The sequence below is a fragment of the Grammomys surdaster genome, unplaced genomic scaffold (genome assembly GCF_004785775.1).
Source record: "Grammomys surdaster isolate TR1022 unplaced genomic scaffold, NIH_TR_1.0 126051, whole genome shotgun sequence".
Lineage (NCBI taxonomy): Eukaryota > Metazoa > Chordata > Mammalia > Rodentia > Muridae > Grammomys > Grammomys surdaster.
The window spans coordinates 4749614-4770358 of record NW_021620862.1 but is presented as its reverse complement, the minus strand read 5'-3'; the positions used below and the strand labels follow the sequence as shown (position 1 = coordinate 4770358).

The window sequence follows — 20745 nt, the reverse complement described above, 5'->3', positions numbered from 1 at the left end:
GTCAGTACTGCATGACTGTGTCAGTACTGCATGGCTGTGTCAGTACTGCATGGCTGTGTCAGTACTGCATGGCTGTGTCAGTACTGCATGGCTGTGTCAGTACTTCATGACTGTGTCAGTACTTCATGATTGTGTCAGTACCTGAGGAGAAGAGACACTTCTTTTCCAGTGGGTGGCAGGTAAAAGGAACCTTGGCCTGATATAAATATCATGGTGCATTATATATCACAGTATTATAGCACATATTAGTTTTTTTATTTGAAAGCATTTCTTCAAGGGAAATAAGGGTCATGACCTCAAGGTACTTAGATCTTTTGAATAGGACAAGACATTTGCTGTGGGAGATATTTAAAACGGCGACATCCATTCTGGCTTGTAGTTACAGAGCCACCACGTTCCCAACTAGACAAGGCCTGAGGCCAGGAGTGGCAACAGTGAATTATCACCACAGCTCAGCTCAGGCCACCGGCTCAGGTGGCCAGAGACACCAGCCCTGCCACCCACGAGATACCAGCGTGGGAGATGGCTCTACCAATCTTCCATGCTGTCTCCACAAGGCTGGGTGAAGCCCAGACCATCCCGCCATCCACGCAGGCCAGTAGGAATGAGACTCTAATGCTTAAAGATTAATCAAAGGCTTTATATGTTTGGTAATGCTCAATTAACAAGATGCTCACATAGTTAGAGGTGTTTCCCAATTAATTAACCTATACATAAGTTGTTACCCAGGACTGCTCTCCATACATGCGTGGCTCCCCATCCTCCTACATCTCTGCCTCAAACTCCGTCCTCCTCTTCCTTCCCCTCTTCTTCTCCTTACTCCTCCTCTTCCCCTCCTTACTCCTCCCACCTTAGCTCCTACCAACTTTTGGGGAATATTTCTCACTACAGACATTTGCACAGATAAATTGCCCAAAGCAAGAAAGTCAAGTCTAAGCCACTTAGCGTTCAGTGATGAAGACTGGCCTTTTCATAATTAGCTTCACTTCAAAGGAGAGGCTCACTAGGTGCTAGAGTTAACGTGTTTGTGTGTGTGTGTGTGTGTGTGTGTGTGTGTGTGTGTGTGTGTGTGTGTGAAGAAAATGTGAAGAAGGTATGTAGAATCACTCAGTGGGAACCTTTCTTGAAAGAGATGAGATTTAAACTTGATCGTGAAGGATGTGTAACATTACACAATAGCTACTTTGTAAATGGTACATTTGAGGCTGAAGAGATGGCTCCATGGGTAACAGCACTGGCTCCTCTAATAGAAGACCCAAACTCAGTTCCCAGCACTATAGGGCAGCTCACAAGTATTGTTAACTCAGGAGGCTCCAACACTCACTTTTGACCTCCAGGAGCAACAGGCTCTCAATTTGGTGCCCAAACATACATGCAGGCAAACACTCATTGACAGAAAAGACATCTTTTAAAGAAGCATAGTTTAAGGAACAAAGATTTAACACCACATGTACATGGGTCATGACTGAAAACTGACAGAGAAGCCAGTCCACAGAGAGCTGCAGTGAGTGTTGGGCTCAGTGGAAAGATGAGCTTCGAACAGGTTCTGGGGGGACTTTCCCATCATGCCCAAGTATCTTGTCTTTATGCTGCAGTGCTGGGCAGAGCTCATATTTCTCTTTGAAAAACTCAATCCGTTCTTAAGAAATATTTACCTGGTGGCAGTTTAAAGACTAGGTTGAGGCGAATGGAGCTAGAGAAATGTAAAACTGCAAGCCAGAGAAGGTGACAAGAATGAGCGACAGAGATGGTCAGAAAGGGATGCTTGCAGGAGTGACAGGGAGAGGTAGCAGGTTGGCAGGGGAGTCGGAATTAACCTCCTCTTACCTTTTCTTACCCTTCCCTGTGGCTATTTCCTCACTACCTCCTCCATCTTCAAGGGTGGTGTCCTTGAGCCATCTAAGTCTCCTGGGCTGAAGGGAAGGAGACAGGCATCACAATAGCTAGCACTGGGAAATACCCACTCGGGAAGGATAAGCACTTGACTATCACACATACATACTGACCCCGCAACCCATACCACACTACACACAAGGGGTGTGTGTGTGGGGGGGTGCACACCATACACACAAAAACAAATTTGGGAATTTTTAAAAAATTCAGTAAGAGCAATTAGAGATGTTTCAGAATTCTGCTATGCCTTGTAAGTACAATTTGCTAGACACGCTTTAGTATTCCTCACTGTTGACCCCTGTACATTTGACTTCTGCTAAGATAAAAGCTCCATAAAACCTGCTCAGTGCATGTTGGTGCCAGTGCTTCATTTGCTCAGAATACGAGCAATGCTGGGTTGGGGGATATGTCATTAGCAAGAGGTATGGGTGGTATCTATCACGGTCTCCTGAAGTTCGTTCAATGAGACCAGTAGTGATAATGGGACCCTTCAGTCAAGACTCTCAGTGTTTGCTCCTTGGCAGGCTCTGCCTTCATTTGCTTCTGGCTGCCAGCTTTTCTGTTTACTGCCGTCACGATGTCAGTGAGCTGCACTATTGTCTGGCAGCTCTGTCCGTCACTGCATTATTCTGCAGGTTCCTGTTCTTGTGCATCTTTTCTCTTTCTATCAGCACAGATGTACATTAGCAGGCATTCTCGTGGCTTCTGGTCTTCACAACGTTCCTTTCCACTCATTTGTCCCCTTGATCCTTCTCTTCGTGCCTGCTTCTCTTTCTTTGCTCACGTTCCCACTGGTCCTCACATCCTCCTCTTTTAGACTTGCCTTTTATTGATAACGCTTTGAGTTGTTTTTCTCTTCAAACGGGCTTTGTAATGATCTCCCCCGCCCCAGCTGTATTAAAATACAAGTTATAAAAGTTCGACTTATTTCTGTTTTATTTTTGTGAACCCATGCATCTTTTTCTATCATTGGTACCTTTTCCTCAGAAGCAGTGCTGATTCTCATCTGGACCTTTGCCCTTTTCACGTTGCCTTTGACTGCAAGATTAGAAGCCTCATGTCTGTAAATTCACCTATGTTTGCTCTGATTATCAAGCCTAATTCTTTCTGTGAATATGTTCTGTTTTGTCAAGATGCGAGAGGAAAATCAGGCCAGGGTGTGTGCAAAACAAAACTGGGGGGAAAGAGGATCATTTGAGATTTTTTTATTTTGTTGTTGTTGTTATAAATAACTAAGTGAATTTAGCTCAAGTCACGGAATGCTTTGCGCTTTTTCTGTGACACTCAACAGCTGGGTGGCTGGTTTACATAGGAAGCTTGAATTTCTCATTGGAGGCAACACTGAGAGTAACTAAATAGGAGAGAACAAAAAGAAAGTCGGGAATTGCAAAGGGCAGACCACAGGCAGCACATTCAGGCTTAGTAGCTAGAAATTGTAAATACTTGTCAATTTTTTTTTTTTAAATGCCTGCAGCAGAAGCACCTGAGCATTGGCTGGATAAGGTCTGTACAACCAGAAAGTGCAGCAAGTCCCTGGACGCCACAGACTGCCTGGTGTTTTAATTCCCCCTAGATCACGAGGATAAAGTAGAAACAATGTGGCCCCATCCACTACAGTGTGCCTCTGTTTCTGTAAAGTTTTATAAATACCTTTTCTGTTGCTGTGTATTTGAATGCTAGGTGTTAAGTCTGGGACCTCACACGTGCTAGGCAAGTGTTCTGCAGAGGAGTACCACCCAGGTTTCAGTAAATGTCTGTGTTTCTTTCTTTGGTTCCTTTATAAGTTGTGTGACCTTGATGGCTAGCACTTTCCATAACAAATAGCCGCCTAATTTCAGAAAGGTCTTTACCTGGCTCTTCCATTTGTCAGGCTAATGATGACTGACCATGAAATCCATCCCCACATCTCTGCCCACTCTTCCCCACCTCCAGTGCCTTCAGTTGATTATTTAGCTATGCAATGGGTAGAAAAGCGATGGAAACTTGTACTTTAAAATAGCTGCCTTAAATTCAGTTCTAAGGGAAATGGCACCGCTTAACTCAATGTAGAAGGTGGATGCTGGGAGATCCTGAGCATTAAGTTACCCTGGAGTGCAGCCACATTTGGCAAGTCCCTCTGGCTTGGCACCAGCACTGTAATTTTATACAGGTTTGGGTTTTGAGTGACTTATGTTAGTCTGTTCTGTAACGGCCAGGCACTAGTTTTTGTTTATTTATTTATTGTTTGAGCTAGTGTGGAGCTGAATACCCCTGCATGGTGCTACAAGTCCAAAGAGAAGGCCAGAACTGCCCAACCTTTTCGTGGGTGACACTCCAGGAGACAAAGAGATAGTTAGAAATTTGACCTCAAGTGGCTATGGTGACAGATGTACCTGTATAGATTTCAACTTAGTTTCTTCCAGAAGCCTAGAGATCTCTATAGTGGCACCGTATTTCAGTAACAAGATTTTCTGTATTGGAATCTGTTTGACAACTGGTGGCCTAAAAGAGTTCAGTTGTTGGTGATCTTTCTCAGTGAACTTAGAGCATTGTGCTGTTCTAGCTAAGGGTGTCTTCTAATTGCTGGGCTATTGTATTAGCTTCTGCCATTTGCTTTGCTTCCTGGGTGTTGGGACTCATTCCAAAGCCTCGTTATATCTTCTCAGTTAATCCTCACAATGCCTCTGCTCTGTAGCTTTCTGCTCAATGCTGGCCTTTTATTTCTGGGCCTTTGCTATTCAAAATGAATTGGTTTATAAATGCAGGCACATGAGCAATCTAGCACGCTTGTCCCATGTGAAAAGCCTTATTCCCCATGATTTTAAATGTGACATAGCGGGCGGCAGAAGTGATCTGTGAAACAAGAGAAAGCAGTAGAGTTTGTTGGAAGGGAGATAGGAGGAGAGTGGACTAGGAGGATGGATGGGACCACGTGGGAATGGCCACAGACACTGACACTCACAAAACAAAGTGTGGGCCTCATTTTCTCTTTCTTCCTTTAGCCATGTGTTCTTTTGTGGCTGATTAGTCTTCCCTGCCCTCTCCAGGAGGGAATATCTTTCTTCCTGTGGCACTAATTTAGGAATGCTGGCTAACTTAGAGTCTGTGTATGTGGCCCTTCCCACATGCACCCGTCCATCCTCCCAGGCCCCTCTTCTTCCATCTCCCCACTACACCTCCCAGCTGGCGTTCATACTCCCCAGCAACCCTGCACGTGGATGGTCAGAGCAAAGTGAGGCTGAGTAGCTCCCACAGTCATTGAAGAGCTGTGGATTCTTGTGTCTCTAAATGGATCAGACAGATTAGACTGTCTTCCCACATTATTGCTGTTTGTATCATGACAGAGTCACTCACAAGGAAATATGGCCAATAGTCGGAAAATCATCTTTGGCCAAGGAAGGCTAAAACCTGTCCAAACCAGAGAGAAGTATAACATGCTTTTCAATCTTACTGAGCCTACTTGGAGAATGAATAAAGCAAAATGGTGAAGGGGGTCATTTCCTCCCCTCCTTAGTGCCTATAATTGCCCTGGGCACATCATGGGCCTTTAATAAGTGAATAAGTAAGTCCCTGTCGCAAGTGGTCCCAGGCCCCAAACCTTCCCTTGCCTGGGCCTCTCCCTAGGAGTCCTGCAGAATTGAGTTTTCTCAGTTAGAGCCTCATTTCTTGTAGCCTCCACTCCACACAGTTGAGGGATCCCCTCTGGTCTGATGAACAGCCTTTCCTCCTAGGTTCTTGCAAATGAAGTATCAGGGCAGTGTTCAGCCACAGAAGGACTGGCCCATTGAGGTGTCTCCCATTTGCTATAATAACTTGAAAGATTCTTCACTGCAAATTCACAAAACACCTTCCTGTAGAGCCACACTCGTACCAGACTCATGCACACTTAGCAGCTTGTGATGAGAACTCTATGCTTCTGGGCATCACAACTCAACGTGTTAGATGTGCCCAGTATGAGCCCTTCTGTCAGATGTTCTCCAGGGACAGTTTTCACCTTCCATTCTGCGTCCCAAGAGCAACTTCAGCAAGCATCAGGATTAATCTTACATTTGGAAATTGCATTAAGCAGTTGGTTAGTGCTTGGTCTTGACTTCTTCGTGGAACATTTTTCTGCAGTTTTCTCCATTAGCTTGATGGAAAAACACAGATGGTTTGAGCCACACTCGCTGTGTTCAATTCAGCTTCATTCAGGTGATATACACCACCCAGCTCTCTTCATTTAGGGACTCAGAACCAGAACTAAGACCGATTACAGTGAGGAGAACAGACCCTACTGGGGCTAGATTTCTACACCCATTATATGAAAAGAAAATATGAAACTAGATTATCATGAAAGAGGACATTTATTTCTTTTGGGAAACCAAAGCTACACAAAAGAACTTTCAATGGGCTCTGTAGGAGAAAGCTGAGTTTACTGTGATAGGCTTTTGGATGTGGACACATCTCAATGAAACTTGTAACCCAAGACTCCATGGCACAGCTATAGAAACCTGTGAGGATATATTACAATAAATTATTTAAGAGTATCATAGCAACTGTGGGCCTGGAGATATGGAGATATGGGAGGAAGATTACATGTCGGAAATGGTATCCCAGAGCTTCCGGCTTTCCATGTTATTTGATGGACATTTCTAGTGAGTACTTTCCCATCAGATGGGTTTAATGAGATAAGATGCCGAGAAAGAACCATGCAGGCTCAGGGATATTGCTCCTGTTCTTCTTTCCCTGATTAAGGACAGTGGTTGGATGTTGTAGCCGACCTGTTCTGCCCCACGTTTGAGAGCCCCCGAGCTGCTGCTCCAGTCTGCAGGTCAGGGTCTAGCAAGAGAGAGAGTGGGGATGGAGGGGCAAGAGATGCGAAGAATGGAGACAAGACAGAGTCTGATCAAGTCTCCCCTATTGAAAGGAAATCCTGGGTATTTATACACTTTTCCACGTGCCTTGCCCTCGTGGACAAGCAGGGGAACACAGCTGAAGGCACTATGTCACATGCCTTCCAGCGTGGATACCACGTGTGCCTTGCAGTATGGAGACCATGTGCGCCTTGCAGCTGGGGGCACTAAACAGCAAAACAAGATATGTGAGACAAATAAGATGTTTATCAGAGTGTGCTCAGCTGTTGTAGGCTGTTGAAAACAAGTCTCTTGTCAGGGTATATGGCCTGAGATGGCTGCAAAGATGATAGCAGCTTTCTGCTAGGAGTCGGCTCCCAACAGGATGTGGTGAGGAATTCTATGGTGAGGAATGCCCTTAGGGAATGAGAAGCTGGATAGCTTTCACAAAGCATCTAGTGGGGCTTCATGTGCTTGCACTTGGCACTGTGACCTTGGGAGGGATGCAGAGTCTTATGGCTGCTGCCTCCTCATTTATGATGTTGGCCTTGGTGTTGACTTTGGCCTTGCTGAGCATTGTTGCCCATGTGTCTTCCGAGCATCTCAGGCTTAGCTATAGTCAGAGCTTAAAGTGTTAACAGACACATTGCTGTTGGGGAATCGGTGACATGTACACCTGTCCAAGCATATTGCCATATATGTGAGATAATAAAATAATAAAATGATACTAATCTTAAGATTATTTTATATTCCATTTGGCTTGTGCTATAAAGATAATTTCAAAGATATTTAACAAAATTCCTAACATGTAAGAATTTTTCTCTTTAATAAATGATATACAAATAGTTTTAATTAAAAAACTGCATATGACTAACAGATTTTTGTTGTATTGGGTCTTAGGTAGCATCTTGCACTCACTGAATTTGATATTCTTACCATTTTCTCCTTAAGAAACTAGCTAGGCTAGGGCATGGGACAGGTACCTATAACCCCACAACTCAAGAAGTGGAGGCAGGAGGATCACAAGTTTGAGGCCAGCCTGGGCTCTATATTGAAACCTTAACTTAACACATAAATGGAAAAAGAAACCAGCTAGGTTACATTTTTATAATTTTCATGTTCTTTTCATAGACTGCTAGGTAACTAAGTGGTTTTAGTGGCTTTTACAAGCACATTCCCATGAATACACTAGAAGCTGTGGTGAATTATGTGGGCCAGAGATATGGCTCAGTGAGTAAAGGTGCTAGCAGCCAAGCCTGACCACTCGAGTTCAATTCCTGAGATCCATATGGTGGAGGGAAAGAACCAAATCCTGACAACAGACATAAGCATGCATGGAATACTCATATATACGCATATACAATATATGTAAAAATGTCTTTAAAAATAGAATTATTATATTTCTAACATGTATTTTTAATGTCTTCAAATGCTTTGGAAAAATTTCAGCTGGATAAAAGACATCATGAAAACATCCTGAGACAAATTTATAAAACTGTCATTTTTTTTTATGTCACTGTCTTCCAGCATCCTTGCTTTCTGTGTTGAAACTTTTATATGTTTAATTGGCAAACAATAATTGCATATGTTTATGGAGTACAATGTGATCCTCTTGATACAAATATTCATTTTGGACTGATTAAATCAAGCTAATTAGACATGCTCACTGATACTTCATGAGGCTTCATAGTAAAGGGACAGTGATTGTTATTACTTCTTGAACATCAGTATTGAAAAGGTTGCCTTAAATATCTTTCTCTTGGAAACATTCTGGAAACATGTTAACCCCTGGAGTTTGTGCTTGTTTGAGAAATGTTACCTTACTTCCCCACCAAACTGTGCTTCAGTAAATGGACCTTTCTAGGTAACCCAGTCAAACATTGTTGTCATTCCCATTGGAGAGGACATACCCTTGGGGCTAACAAAAGATTATTTAAAAAAAATCTAGATCTGTGTTTAATAAAATGTCATACACATCTGGAGAATAATATGCCCTAACTGTGCTTTTGACATTAGAGAAATAGTGGTTATAGGCATGGGCTGGGGGAGGGGAAGTTAGTCTGTCTGAAAAAAAGAAAAAAGTCTGCATTTTGCTTTTATTATCTGCCAGTCCTTCCTAGCTCCATTCTTTACTCAGAGAACTTAACAAACCTAACCCTGGTAAACTCTTTTGGAAGGTTCACCTTTAGTGCCACTAACTAGCAGTCTGTGTGTTGGGATCCTGTGCACCAAACCGTGTACTCAGGCATTCCACAGAGCCTCTGTAAAGCAATGCAGATGGCCTTCAAGGAACTACTTCATCTTTATGTTGTGAGACCGAGCTTCCGCATATTAAATGTTTGAAATTTCATTGTGTTGTTTGAAGAGTGGAACTGTTACTGCTTGAAGTAGGCTGTAATTAGAGGATGCACACTGGTGAGTGACTGGTCCTCGGGTCCTGGTGTAGGGTTACCCTGCCCTGGTCCACTGGAGCATTGTCTTGCAGACACCCAGCTTTGCTCTTCCAACGTAGTGGCACAGTGGTGGCTTCACCTCCTGGCAAATCCTTCACATCATTTGCTGTCACAGTCGAAAATATATAGTTCTAAAAGTTTGAGGAACGATGTAGAATTTGAACATGAAATACCCGAAATAAAATAAATGTCTTTGTGGTGTCCAGATTGTGTCCTGGCATCAACCGATGTGTGTGTCTGTCCTACAGAGAGAATTTTTCACCTCAGAGCATGAATGTGAGATTATAAACTTACAGCCTGGACAAGATGATACAAAAACTTGGTCATAGTTTATTTTCAATTGTCACTTTGATGGTTCTTATAAGACATGGGGGTTTTAAAGATACAGTTCAGTGACTGACTTGTGCCTGCTCACTAGACTTTTGGCATCTAACAAAGGATGCCATGATATAGATTCTGTTATATTAAAGGAAAAAAGATATAAAACTTAAGCATAACTTTACATTCAATAATAATAAATTATACAGTATGTATGAATTATACATATTGTAGTTTCATGTCGCTGAAGGTATTTTTAAAGTAATACTCACACTTGATTTTCAAAAGGAGCTCTCTATCCCAGTGTCTCTCATTTTTCCTGAACTAATCCTCTTGATACACATTTCTAGATGTGCCCCTTGCATGAAATACCCACTCGTTAATATTTTCCCCGTGTAAGATTGCTTAAGAAAACTGTCTGCATAGCTAATGCTTTTAAAATCTGTAAATTCATCCTTGCACATTAGTTTCATTCTTTCCCCCTTAATAGAAAGAAGAGTTACCTTCAGCTTATGGGCTGAGTGCTCGTGGACACACTATCATCTCCCTGTTCTTTAAACAGATAGCAGAGCCTGGGAGCTGGCATCTCCCATGGTGGCTGTCATGACCTGTGTAAAACATATTTCTGCTCATGTTCTTCTTAATTAATGTGGTGCTGAATGAACTTGGCATTTTATCATCATTGCCGTCTTCACCATCATCATCAACGTCACCATCATCAATGTCATCATTTTGTGTACGTGTTATATGTGGGTGGATACTGGCACATGTGCATCCTGTGGTGCATTTAGAGGGTCAAAGGTCAGAGGACAACTTTTGGGAGGTGGTTCTCTATTTCCTCCCTATGTAACTTTCGGAAATTGCTCTCCTCTCCCACCTTGGGGAGAGGTTTGGGTTTGGGGATCAAACTCATGCCACGACAGGCTCATAACATGGCACTTTAACCTCTGACCTAGCTCACTGCCTCTAGACTCGGTATTTTTAATAGAAGTGGGAATTGATAAATAACTTCGTGTTTTCATTCACAAGAAGACTAGCACAGAGCTCTCAAAATGGCGCTGAGGAGGAACTTGGCTGGAATTTGTTAAGCAACATTAAGAACACCCTACTTCTATTGTGTGTTGCAGCCTTGAGGGTGACAGTTTCCTCGATGATAACTGAGGAAAAATAGGAACAAGAGGCAGGAACAGTGTGAAAGGAGACTTTCAAGAGAAGCTTGCGGTGAGGAAAGGAGCCTGCCATCCTCACATTCAGCAGATGTGCCCAGAACATTATCTGTCTCCCGTGTAGTATTGGGGATGGTAGTCAGGAACTCACACACAATAGGTGAGCACTGTGCCACCGGGCCATACCCTGGCCAGCACTCTACCCCTGGCTCTGGGTTTTCCCCTTGCTGTTAAGCAGAGCATCAAACAAGTCCTTATTCTCACCTAATGAATAAGGTTGTATCCTTATCCCTGGGACTAGAAGCTACCTTATCCTCCACCAGCCGCCTTCCCTCTAACTCCCGATCCAAAGAGCAATGTTTTGTTTCTGGCCTTTTCCCTGACCCTGTTCTAGATAGTGATCCCCTGGGAATGCTGAGGACCACATCCATGATGCAGTCCATTTGTCTGAATATGTCTAGTGTGGCCTCCGCACACCAGGCATTGTGCTAAGCATGTAGATACAAGAAATGGAGTACCGCCACTCCCCCCGCCCCCTCCTGCCTGCTTCTACATAAGTAAATGTGTGTTGTGAAGTCCCTGTGTTGGAATCAATATCAGAATTTATTAGATAACAAATTCACAAGCCATAGAAATATCATCAACATCAGTTTGCCAAATAATTTGCTTTCCTTGATACCCTCAATTGCTAATATTAACTTTCAGATAACACATTCCATAACAAATAGTAAATACATATATGATATCTATTGTATATAAATAACTATGTATGTAGGTTTACAATGATGTAAGAGGTCTGAGGAGGCAGAGCTGATAATCTGATAGAATTGTAAAGTGGACTTAGTGGGGGCAAGGTAACCAAGGTCCAGAAGAATCTCAGGATGCTGGCTGCTGGCTGGAGAGTAAGGTTGCCATGTCCGAGTTGAGCTTCAGGGGGCTGGTAAAGTGAATGGTGGATGATTTTGGTCCAAGAAGATGGGTGGACAGCAGTTCCAGATGGTGACCAGGTAGATGGTAATTTGAGTAGACCATGACAGTAGTAAGAAATAAGGCCTCTAGGACAGTCAGAAGTTCTTTGCCTGTCAATCCCTTGAGGCATACACTGGATGGTCAGGTTATGGATACACTGGATAGTTAGATTATAGATTGTTGGGGCTGTCACTATCCCAGTGCCAGGTGTCCAACTCTTGATGTGGTACAAGTGAGGGAGTTGTGCCCGTTCCTTGGTCTGGTGTGCCTGCTAAGTTCTTGGGCCTGGTTGTTGTGGAATGCTTTATTTGCTTATTTGTTTGTTTTGAACAAGGTTTCAAATAAATAGTCCTGGCTGTCCTGGAACTTGCTTTATAGACCAGGCTGACTTTCCATCTCACAGAGATCCACCTGCCTCTGCCTCTGGATTAAAGGTGTATGGGTTTAATATCTCTAATGTACTCCTGTATTTCCAAATTACCTCAATAAATGTATAGGGTAATACTCCTTGTATTCTCAGGAATAAGTGCACACGCCATGTTGGCAATGAAATTCATGTATCCACCCAGATCCAGAGTTTTTCTCCATCCCCAAGATGGATTCAAAGGCTGCTTGTAAAATGGAATCTCTCAGGGCAAAAACATCATCTGGAAAAAACCACTGTTTTAAACAACCTAGGCCCCTTAGAGCGAGGTACCAGTGGGCAGTGTAGGGCAGGGTACCAGTGGACAGTGTAGGGCAGGGTACCAGTGGGCAGTGGTCCAGTGAGGTAAATACTGCTAACGGCATGAGAATTGTCACCTGAGTCCAGAGGTAAGGAAATGTATCCCAGAGAAAGACACCGACCTGGTGTTTCTTTGTTAGATCTTCATCCTTACAGAATCCAGCAGAACAAAATACTTTAGAAAAAAATTTTTAGTTTGGTTCAAAATTCAGAAAAAAATATTTCATTTGAATGTTAGCAAATTTGATTTTCTTGGTCTGACTTTGTTGGTGGATTGCTTTCCTTGCTGTTCTGAATATACTGTAAAATACATTTTAAAATGTAAAATCTGTAATCATATCCCTCAAATTCACAGCTATTTGAGAATGTTTAAAATCTCAAGGACCAACCACAGAATCTTTAGCCTTGTATTTTTATCATCCATGTTATATATGGGCCTGCACTCTAGCAGGCATTACACTCTTGCAACTTAATACAAACCAGATGCCTGTAAAGCAATTTAACCAGAATTTGTTTAAAATGTGTCTGCACACCAGTTTACTTTCAGATTTGAAGCTGTGGTTTTATCAGACTTTGAAAGAAGGAGAAAAAAGCCAGATAATGCCACGTTGCTTAGCGTTCATGTAAGAGCTATTTGGAGCAACAAAGGTGCCTGGAGGACTGAGTACCTTTTCCGACTCTCTCTTCCCTTCTGTAAATCTGACAGAGAAATTTGCCATCTCAGCCTTTTCTGTGGAAACTCTCTAACAAGTCGGCATTCATTTGTAGTCATGTCTGTCTCAAACATGGTTGCGTCTCCTTTCCTCTCGATGGGCTTTCTATATTTCTTCCTAAATTTATATCTCTGGCCATACCTGCTCCTCAGATTCCATTTGTTCATTCCTGGTCTAGGCTTGAAAGTGGTCTTGGACCATTTGAAATTCACCCTAACAAAACAAAGCAACACACCTCTCCCCAAAACATGCACACCCACTTGATGCCAAACTTGTCCCTTTTGCCTTCTTCCTCCTCCTAATGAATGGCAGCAGTGGTTAGCCACTTAAAAGCCAAACCTCAAGTTTATCCATGACTTGGTTTCCCATCTGCAGCTCTCCAGTGAAGGCTGTGGCAGAGTGGTCAGCCCTCCCCACTCCTGTTACCAGTGTCCAAGCCAATGCCTGCATTATGAAGTGACCTCTGACCTGTGTGCTTACCGTTGAACAGCTCATTCTGTGCAAAGCAGTCAGGGAGATCCCTTGAGAACAGAAATCAGACCCATTTACTCCTTGGATTGGAGTCTCACTTAAAATAAAATTCCCAACCTAGATGTGAAGAACTATATGATATAGCTGCTACCTCTGATGTCCCCCATCTAAACTGCTTTCTTGGGCTACACCACCATCCTCTCTGTGTATGCCCCGTCTTACCTCAGGCCTCAGCGCTTTTCGTTTCTTTCTGGTGACTTACATCTTTGTGTGTGGAAAATAATCACCAGAGAAAGAAAAGCACATCAGGATTAACTAACATATAAAGGAAGCCAGTTGGCAAAGACTGGAAGCCCTTTCTCATCTGGGCTTCAAGTAAGGAACTGAGCACGCTTGAGAAGGGGCCATTGTACAGACGGGTGTTAGTAAGTGTCCTGAAAGGGGTCATTTGTCCAGGGCCTTGGATGTCCTGTCAGCTCACTAGCTCCTCCACCCAGGAGTGTATTTCCTTTCCTAATAAACGGTCTCTACTCTTTCCAACCATGTGTCCTCAAGCAGTCCTTTGGCCAGAATACAGGAGCCTGGCATCCGCGCCCTCCTGTCGGATCGGCCGCACTTTCTCACAGTGAAGCCAGGCTTGTTGGTCTCTTCCACTCCCAGTTTATACGCTGCCTGGTTCTAGTGCTTTGTCCCTTTTCTCATGTCCATGTCACAAAGACAGCTTTCACCTCAGAGGGAATATGAGATGGTTTGTTCTGGAGCCAAATATGAGCAGCCATGGCATGGAAACCAGATTTAAGTTACCCCACGTTCCATGCCCCAGTGTTAAAGCTGTTTCATGCGGTTCTAACAGAACAGAGTAATAAATCAGAGAAGTTTAAACATGCTCTGGTGGAAACATGGCAGAAAGATTACAGCAGGGTGGAGTGGCCTCAGCTAGAGGCCTCACATGCTGTCTGATATAATTCTTAGCCCTTGGACTGGTGGAGAATAGGGTTTTGCTACATTAATCCATTCTAGGGGTTTCATCAGTTTATCGGGGTGTTACATCTGACACCATGGTAGGCCAGGAGTGCCTCAGACATAGTCCAAAAGAATTGATACCTAGGACCTGCAGCATTCCAACTCCCCCAGGTTCCAAGTGGTCAGCCAATCACCCTGCATTTGCAGATGCAGCTTCTTCCCAGGAATTCCTCCCGCTCTTCACTTTATCTTCTCTCCTTCACGCTTCCTCACAAGGGACAAGCTCTCTATCTCAGGATTTCTTCTTTTAAAAGATGTCTGTCATCGTGCAGAGCTTAGGTTCCATGAGATCAGGGACCTTGGTGTTCTTTCTCCCTCTCTTCCTGATGTGTCTGGGCATTGTCTCGTGCTAGGGTTTAGGCTATGATTCAAGCCCAGTGCTCTGTGTATTCTTTGTGGGCTCAGACTCAGTATATGACCACCTGCCCAAACACGGTTCCAAAATTCCTTGTATGTAGTGATTATGGTCTTTCTTTCTTTCATTCCTTATCTGCCCAAAGGCACAGGACCATGCCACAGGTCGGTGAGGGGCTCTGTGTGTCAGTAGGAGTTGTGACTCCTCCAAGCAGCCTCCTGTCCTCCCTGTGGGCTACGGGCAGTGTGGATCACAAACTCCCTCAGGGTGCACTTCAATCTACAAGAATGAAAACAAACACCCTGCTGTATTCCTTAGATAAAGGGGCCTTTGGACCAGGCAGGCAGGCAGAAAAACATCGGTGTCACAGGATCCTCGATTTTAATGAGTGGCTTATTTGTATTTTGGATTTTGAACATTTCATGGAGTTGTAGGATGTAGGTTGTGGAGAGGTTACACAAACAGGTTATGAGGAGTCAGCACTTTCTGTGCTCCTTGAAGCCCTACGTTTTCCCAGGGTTCGGGAGTGTACCTTGGAGAAGTTATTTTAAAGTCACACATCATCCATGCTTGGGCCTTCCAAGTAGCCCCTAAAAAGCTTGGGCCTTTATGCTCCTGCCTGTGAGATTTCTCAAGTGGACACCTAAAGGCCCCTTTTTATTTCCACAGGTGATCTGCAACTCGTTTACCATCTGCAATGCAGAGATGCAGGAGGTCGGCGTTGGCCTGTACCCCAGGTATGGCAGATATCCCAGACCAACTAACACCCACCCAGCTCTCCAGCCTCTCAGGGGTTACTAGAAAGGCTTTTGTAGCCTCTAGCTCAATAGCCAAACTCGAAACATAGTACTAAATTACAGAAGGCTATGAAAATGCTGTCTTGTAAAACACATTATACACTATGGTATTAAGACAAGGCGGGCTTCATACTTAACCACTTGTTCTCAGGCTGACTTTGAGGTAGGTTCAGGCTTATGGATGCTGGAATTCAGTTATCTTTGTAAAGTCTCCCCTGAGCTTTGGCCTCCATCTCGTGAGCAGAAGCACACAGTTATCCCTCCAGACTGGGGGTATGGTACCAATAGGCCAAATTTGACTTTGGTAGTAGCATGCTTTTGGTAGTAGCATGCTTTCTAGTCACCTCTAGAAGATGCTCAAGAGCTTTCAGGAGTAGCTTACTGTATTCCTCCTTAGCCATCTCTATGGCAACCTCTGTCCCCTAGCTGACTTTCATCCTGTCTTTATGCTCCTGGGGTTCAAACATAGTGTTTCTTCTCAGTAACTGCACCCGAGACAGCCCCTTTTGTAGTCCCCATACATGTCGCTGCTTGCAGGTCATGTCTCTTCATAGCACAGGTTTCAGAAATTGCAACTCAGAGGGCTTCAGAGCATGGGCTCTGAGCTCAGGCCACCTGACTCTGGTTCAGTCATCAGTTAAGTTGTGCGTCCTTGGATAAGCTAGTTCCATCCTTCGGGATTGATCTCTTCACCTGGAAATAATCCCCACAAGCTTGTGGTGGCTGAATCTGGTCGACTGGCTCCAGTCCTGAGCAGGTATTTCCCACACAGTATATGCTCATTCTAACTGTTGTCAGATCATGGTGACAGTACAAAGTCATTACATTTCCCCCTCAAAACCTCAAAGAAAAGAACGTGACTAGGCTCCTTCCCAGAGTGCATCAGGACACACCAAGAGCACGTACTTCTGATTTTTCTTCAGTGTGAGCGTCTAGCAGTCCCACAGCCTTTCCCTACCAGAGTTCAGCAGTGAGACCCTCTGCCAGTCAGTGGCACCTCAGGTGACTGCTGTGACTACGGCCGTACCCTTTATCTCAGATGATCTTTATTTGGGTAACCGTATCGGGTGATATCTAATATGATCCATCCCCCAAAAGAACTAAAAGAACTTACTATCAAACTTCCCTAATTAGTCTGTTTTACAAGAAGCAGGATAGGGACATGCCTATAAATGCTCCAAGAACCCAAACTTCATTTCTTCTTCATCAAACCCATCTCAGAGCCCTGCCGCCTGCCCTCTCCCCCACCTAAGGTGTCTTTTGACCATTGTGTCTGATGTCTGTTTAACTCTGAGCACTGATGGCCCCCTCTCTGTTTCTTTCCTTCAGTATGTCTTTGCTGAATCACAGCTGTGACCCCAACTGCTCGATTGTGTTCAACGGTCCCCACCTCTTACTTCGTGCAGTGCGAGAAATTGAGGCAGGAGAGGAGGTAAGAAGCCCATGCCTCCCACTGCCTGCCCTCCCTGCTCGGCAGCACCTTTCCCAGGGTGGCCCCCTCCTAAGACCAGCTACAACTGCTGCCTGGCTATCCTAATACCAAGAAGACACTCAAAACAGCCACACACCAAATTGTAGATGAATCTATGCATATTTTCTGGTCTTGGTCATTGGGTGTCTTCATGATGATAGTCCTGCGACATGTATTTGAAAGATGTCCTTTTGTAACTGAGGCTGTCTATCATATACACATGCATGGGGGGTCATTAAATCTCCTCATTGGCAGCAGCAGTCCAGCTGTTTGTCACATCCCAGCACATGGCCATTCTTTATGGGCAGACTGGCAACCCAGCTTGTTAGTACCATTCCCCAGGGCTTACCCAGAAAGTCACGAAGCACATTTTGAAGACATTTTAAATTCTGTATTAGAAAGCAGACATGGTTTACTCCTTCAGCCCTTTGCCACTGGGCTTTTGTAAGCCCACCAGCATTTCTGGGTGATAGTTTTAGCATAGATACAAGGGTCAAATAGGATTTGCAAGTGTGGCTTTGTGTAGATGGCCAACCCAGCTTCTTGGGTGAAGGACCTTTACTGAGGCTACTTCTAAGGGGAAGGACTTTACTGAAGCTTGAGATCTCACAGGTAACTACATGTAGGCCGGTCCAGGGCTACTGGGCCACACAAAGTCAACGTGGACTCTGTGCAATTACTACCGTGCTGAGCTCTGCTTATTGTCATGTTTTCCAGAAGTCTGTTTCCTCCTGCCTTCCAATTTGCTAAAGTAGATATTTCCTGCAAGGAAACTGGAGGGAATGACATAAACTTTTATGTCATTGATGCAGCACTCCTCTAATAAAACCTAAACTTAGAGACCATATTTTATAGAGACAGGGATTTGGCCTTGACAAGACTTGCTTCAAACTTATTTTCAACCAAGTACACTGCCTCTTACACAAATCTTTTGCTGAATTTCCAGTTGTCAGGACCAGTCAGTACGCACTGGGATATCTGCTGATGCTATGGGGAATTTAAAGTTCTTTCTCTGGGGTCATGTGACTTCAAGGTGGACTAGAAAGTATATGTTCAGCACTGTTAGTATGCTTGTGACTTTTGAACCACTGTGACTTGACATCAACAACTTAGAAAGAGGAATGATTTATTGAACTCCATGTTTTGGAGGGTTCAGTCCATGGCAAGTTAGCTCCTAGGAGCCTGTAGCAAGACAGTACATTGCTGCTGCAGGATCACATAACAAAGGCTGTTTATATCATAGCCATGAAGACAATGGAGATAGTTCATTCACATCATTGTAGACAGAGTGGAGCTGTAATGAAGGGACCAGAGGTGTGTTGTTTCCCAGTGACCTATGTCCTCAACCAGGTTCCAACAGTTTATTCAGATTTTGAAGACATTAATTGATTATACTTGTTTATGTCAGCGCTCTCCTGGTCTGCTTGTCCCTGGAACTCCCTCATAGATATGTATCTGAGGTGTGCTTTCAATATTTCCTAGTCATTCCTTAATACAGTCAAGTTGACAATTTAAAGGCAAAAGTGACTGTTGATGGTGATGATGTTTTAACCAAACAAGGGCTAGGGTATCTCTCAGTGGTAAAGCTCCGAGCATATACAGTTCTCAGGTTCAGTTCCCAGCACTGGAAGAATGTCAACAAACAAGAAAATCTATGAGAAGGAGTTGGGATTTTCTAAGTTCTTGTAACTAACAGATTGGTTCAGCATCCTCTCAGGCCTCATCACTTGGGAAGATAGTGATTTGCATGAATTGAACATATTAGTATCTCTAATGTCAATGTTTGTTTCAAGTGTTTGGGAATTAGGGCCGTCTGGTTTTTCATTCAGTAATCTCTGTTTGCTAGAGCATGTAACAAATTCACAGAGGGCTTTCTAGGTGGTAGGAGCTGGGTGGCCATTCCAGACACTGAGGAATCCATGTATCAGAATGGCCTTCTGGTATAGAAGGAGGAAACAGAGAACAGAAGGTAGCAACAGGATATAAAGCATATGGTAGCATAGATGTGCCAGGGCTTCACAGATAGTCAGAACAGACTACCCAGGGCATACACATGTGCCAGGGTTGGGGGGCAGTTAAGGGGACATGTAGAGAAGTGGCCTTTAGATCTGAAAGGATCTATAGAGATAAAGTTAGGTGAGGAGGGGACGTGTTCCAGGCAGGAGACAGAAGCCAGGGACAGAGTGAAGAGTTCAGTGAATAAGCGATGCTCGACACTGATCTTCTAAAGAATCCATTCAGCCAGGAATGGAGACTACATGGGGGCCGGACCAGAGTCTGGGGCTTGGTTTACAGAATGCTGTTCCCCCAAGGATCCTAAATGTCTGCTACCTGCAAGGCCATTAGTAAATATTGCAGAGGGACAGGGCCAGGCAATGGGCCTCCTTGAAGTCTAGAGGAAGGGAGATACATGTATAGACAAAATTAAGAGAAGGAGGGTCAGGCTGTCCCTCCAGGCAAGAGTTGAAAATGACAGTCTGAAGTCAAGAGGAGGCCAGGTGGTGGCTCAGAATAGAGGATATGAAGAATACAATTTTTAGAAGCCAAAATTAATAGAATTTGTGTGACAATGAAAAGGAACAGAAGTGACATCCGGGTTTGACTTTAAAAGGAAGTGATTTTTGTTTTTTTTTAATTTCAGAGCTAGTATTTGGAAAATGTGTAACAGTGACAATATACTACAAAAATGAAAACAAAATTTTGTTTTATTCTGCACCCCGTTATTGATGGGAAAGATGGTTTCAGGGAAAACGGTTTTCTCCGCTTTGCGATTTGAACAGAGGCACCATAATCAAGTCCCTGAAACCTCTGTGATATTGCTCTAAAGCTGGAAATGATTTATGCATTTTTTCCATAAGAGTTACACTTAAATGGCAGAGCAATGGTCAGAGCATTAATATTTTAATGCGATTTTGTTCTATGCCATTAAAGCATCAGTTGATCAATGGCCGTGTTTTGTATGTGTGTGCCCACTAAATAAAGCCTGCGTGTAGTGCGCAGTGACTCCATTTAAACTTGCGAATCTATGGGCCTTTAATAAAGGTTTTTATCATTGCCTGATAAAATGATTGAGCTGCCATTTGAAGCTAGCTTTGTGCTGCGAATGTTTTTGCCACTGAGCCCCTCAGCTTTGGTACAGTAGAGTTTGCAAACATTAGTGGCGTGAAAGAGGCACAGAGGACATAAGAAGTCCCTATCTCTGAGGGAGGGGACATTTTTAAGCCAATTATGAAGGATGGGGGTGAGGAAAGGCACTGAAGGAGGCAGCAGGGCACAGAACCACGGTGGTGTCATACACTTCAGAGACAGCCATACAGTCAAGACTGTAGGAGACTAGGGAGTAGACCTATAGTCTGAGGCTAGGAGTAGACCTACAGTCTGAGGCTAGGAGTAGACCTACAGTCTGAGGCTAGGGAGTAGACCTACAGTCAGTCTAGGAGAACAGCCTTGTGGGGTCCATCTAACGGCAGGGAGACGCTATCTGAAGTCTTCACATAGAGGAATGATTCAGCCAGCTATGGGTGTTAGGGAGCCCTCTCTCTCTCTCTCTCTCTCTCTCTCTCTCTCTCTCTCTCTCTCTC

General features: G+C 43.9%; 1 protein-coding gene across 1 annotated transcript in view; it reads left to right on the top strand.

The window, feature by feature from the left end:
• Smyd3 (SET and MYND domain containing 3) overlaps positions 1 to 20745 on the top strand; it is a 550757-nt gene that overhangs the window by 405820 nt on the left and 124192 nt on the right. The window contains exons 6-7 of the mRNA XM_028755272.1: positions 15566 to 15633; positions 17023 to 17125. Coding sequence (XP_028611105.1) covers positions 15566 to 15633; positions 17023 to 17125 — 171 coding nt within the window. The remainder of the gene's footprint in view (positions 1 to 15565; positions 15634 to 17022; positions 17126 to 20745) is intronic.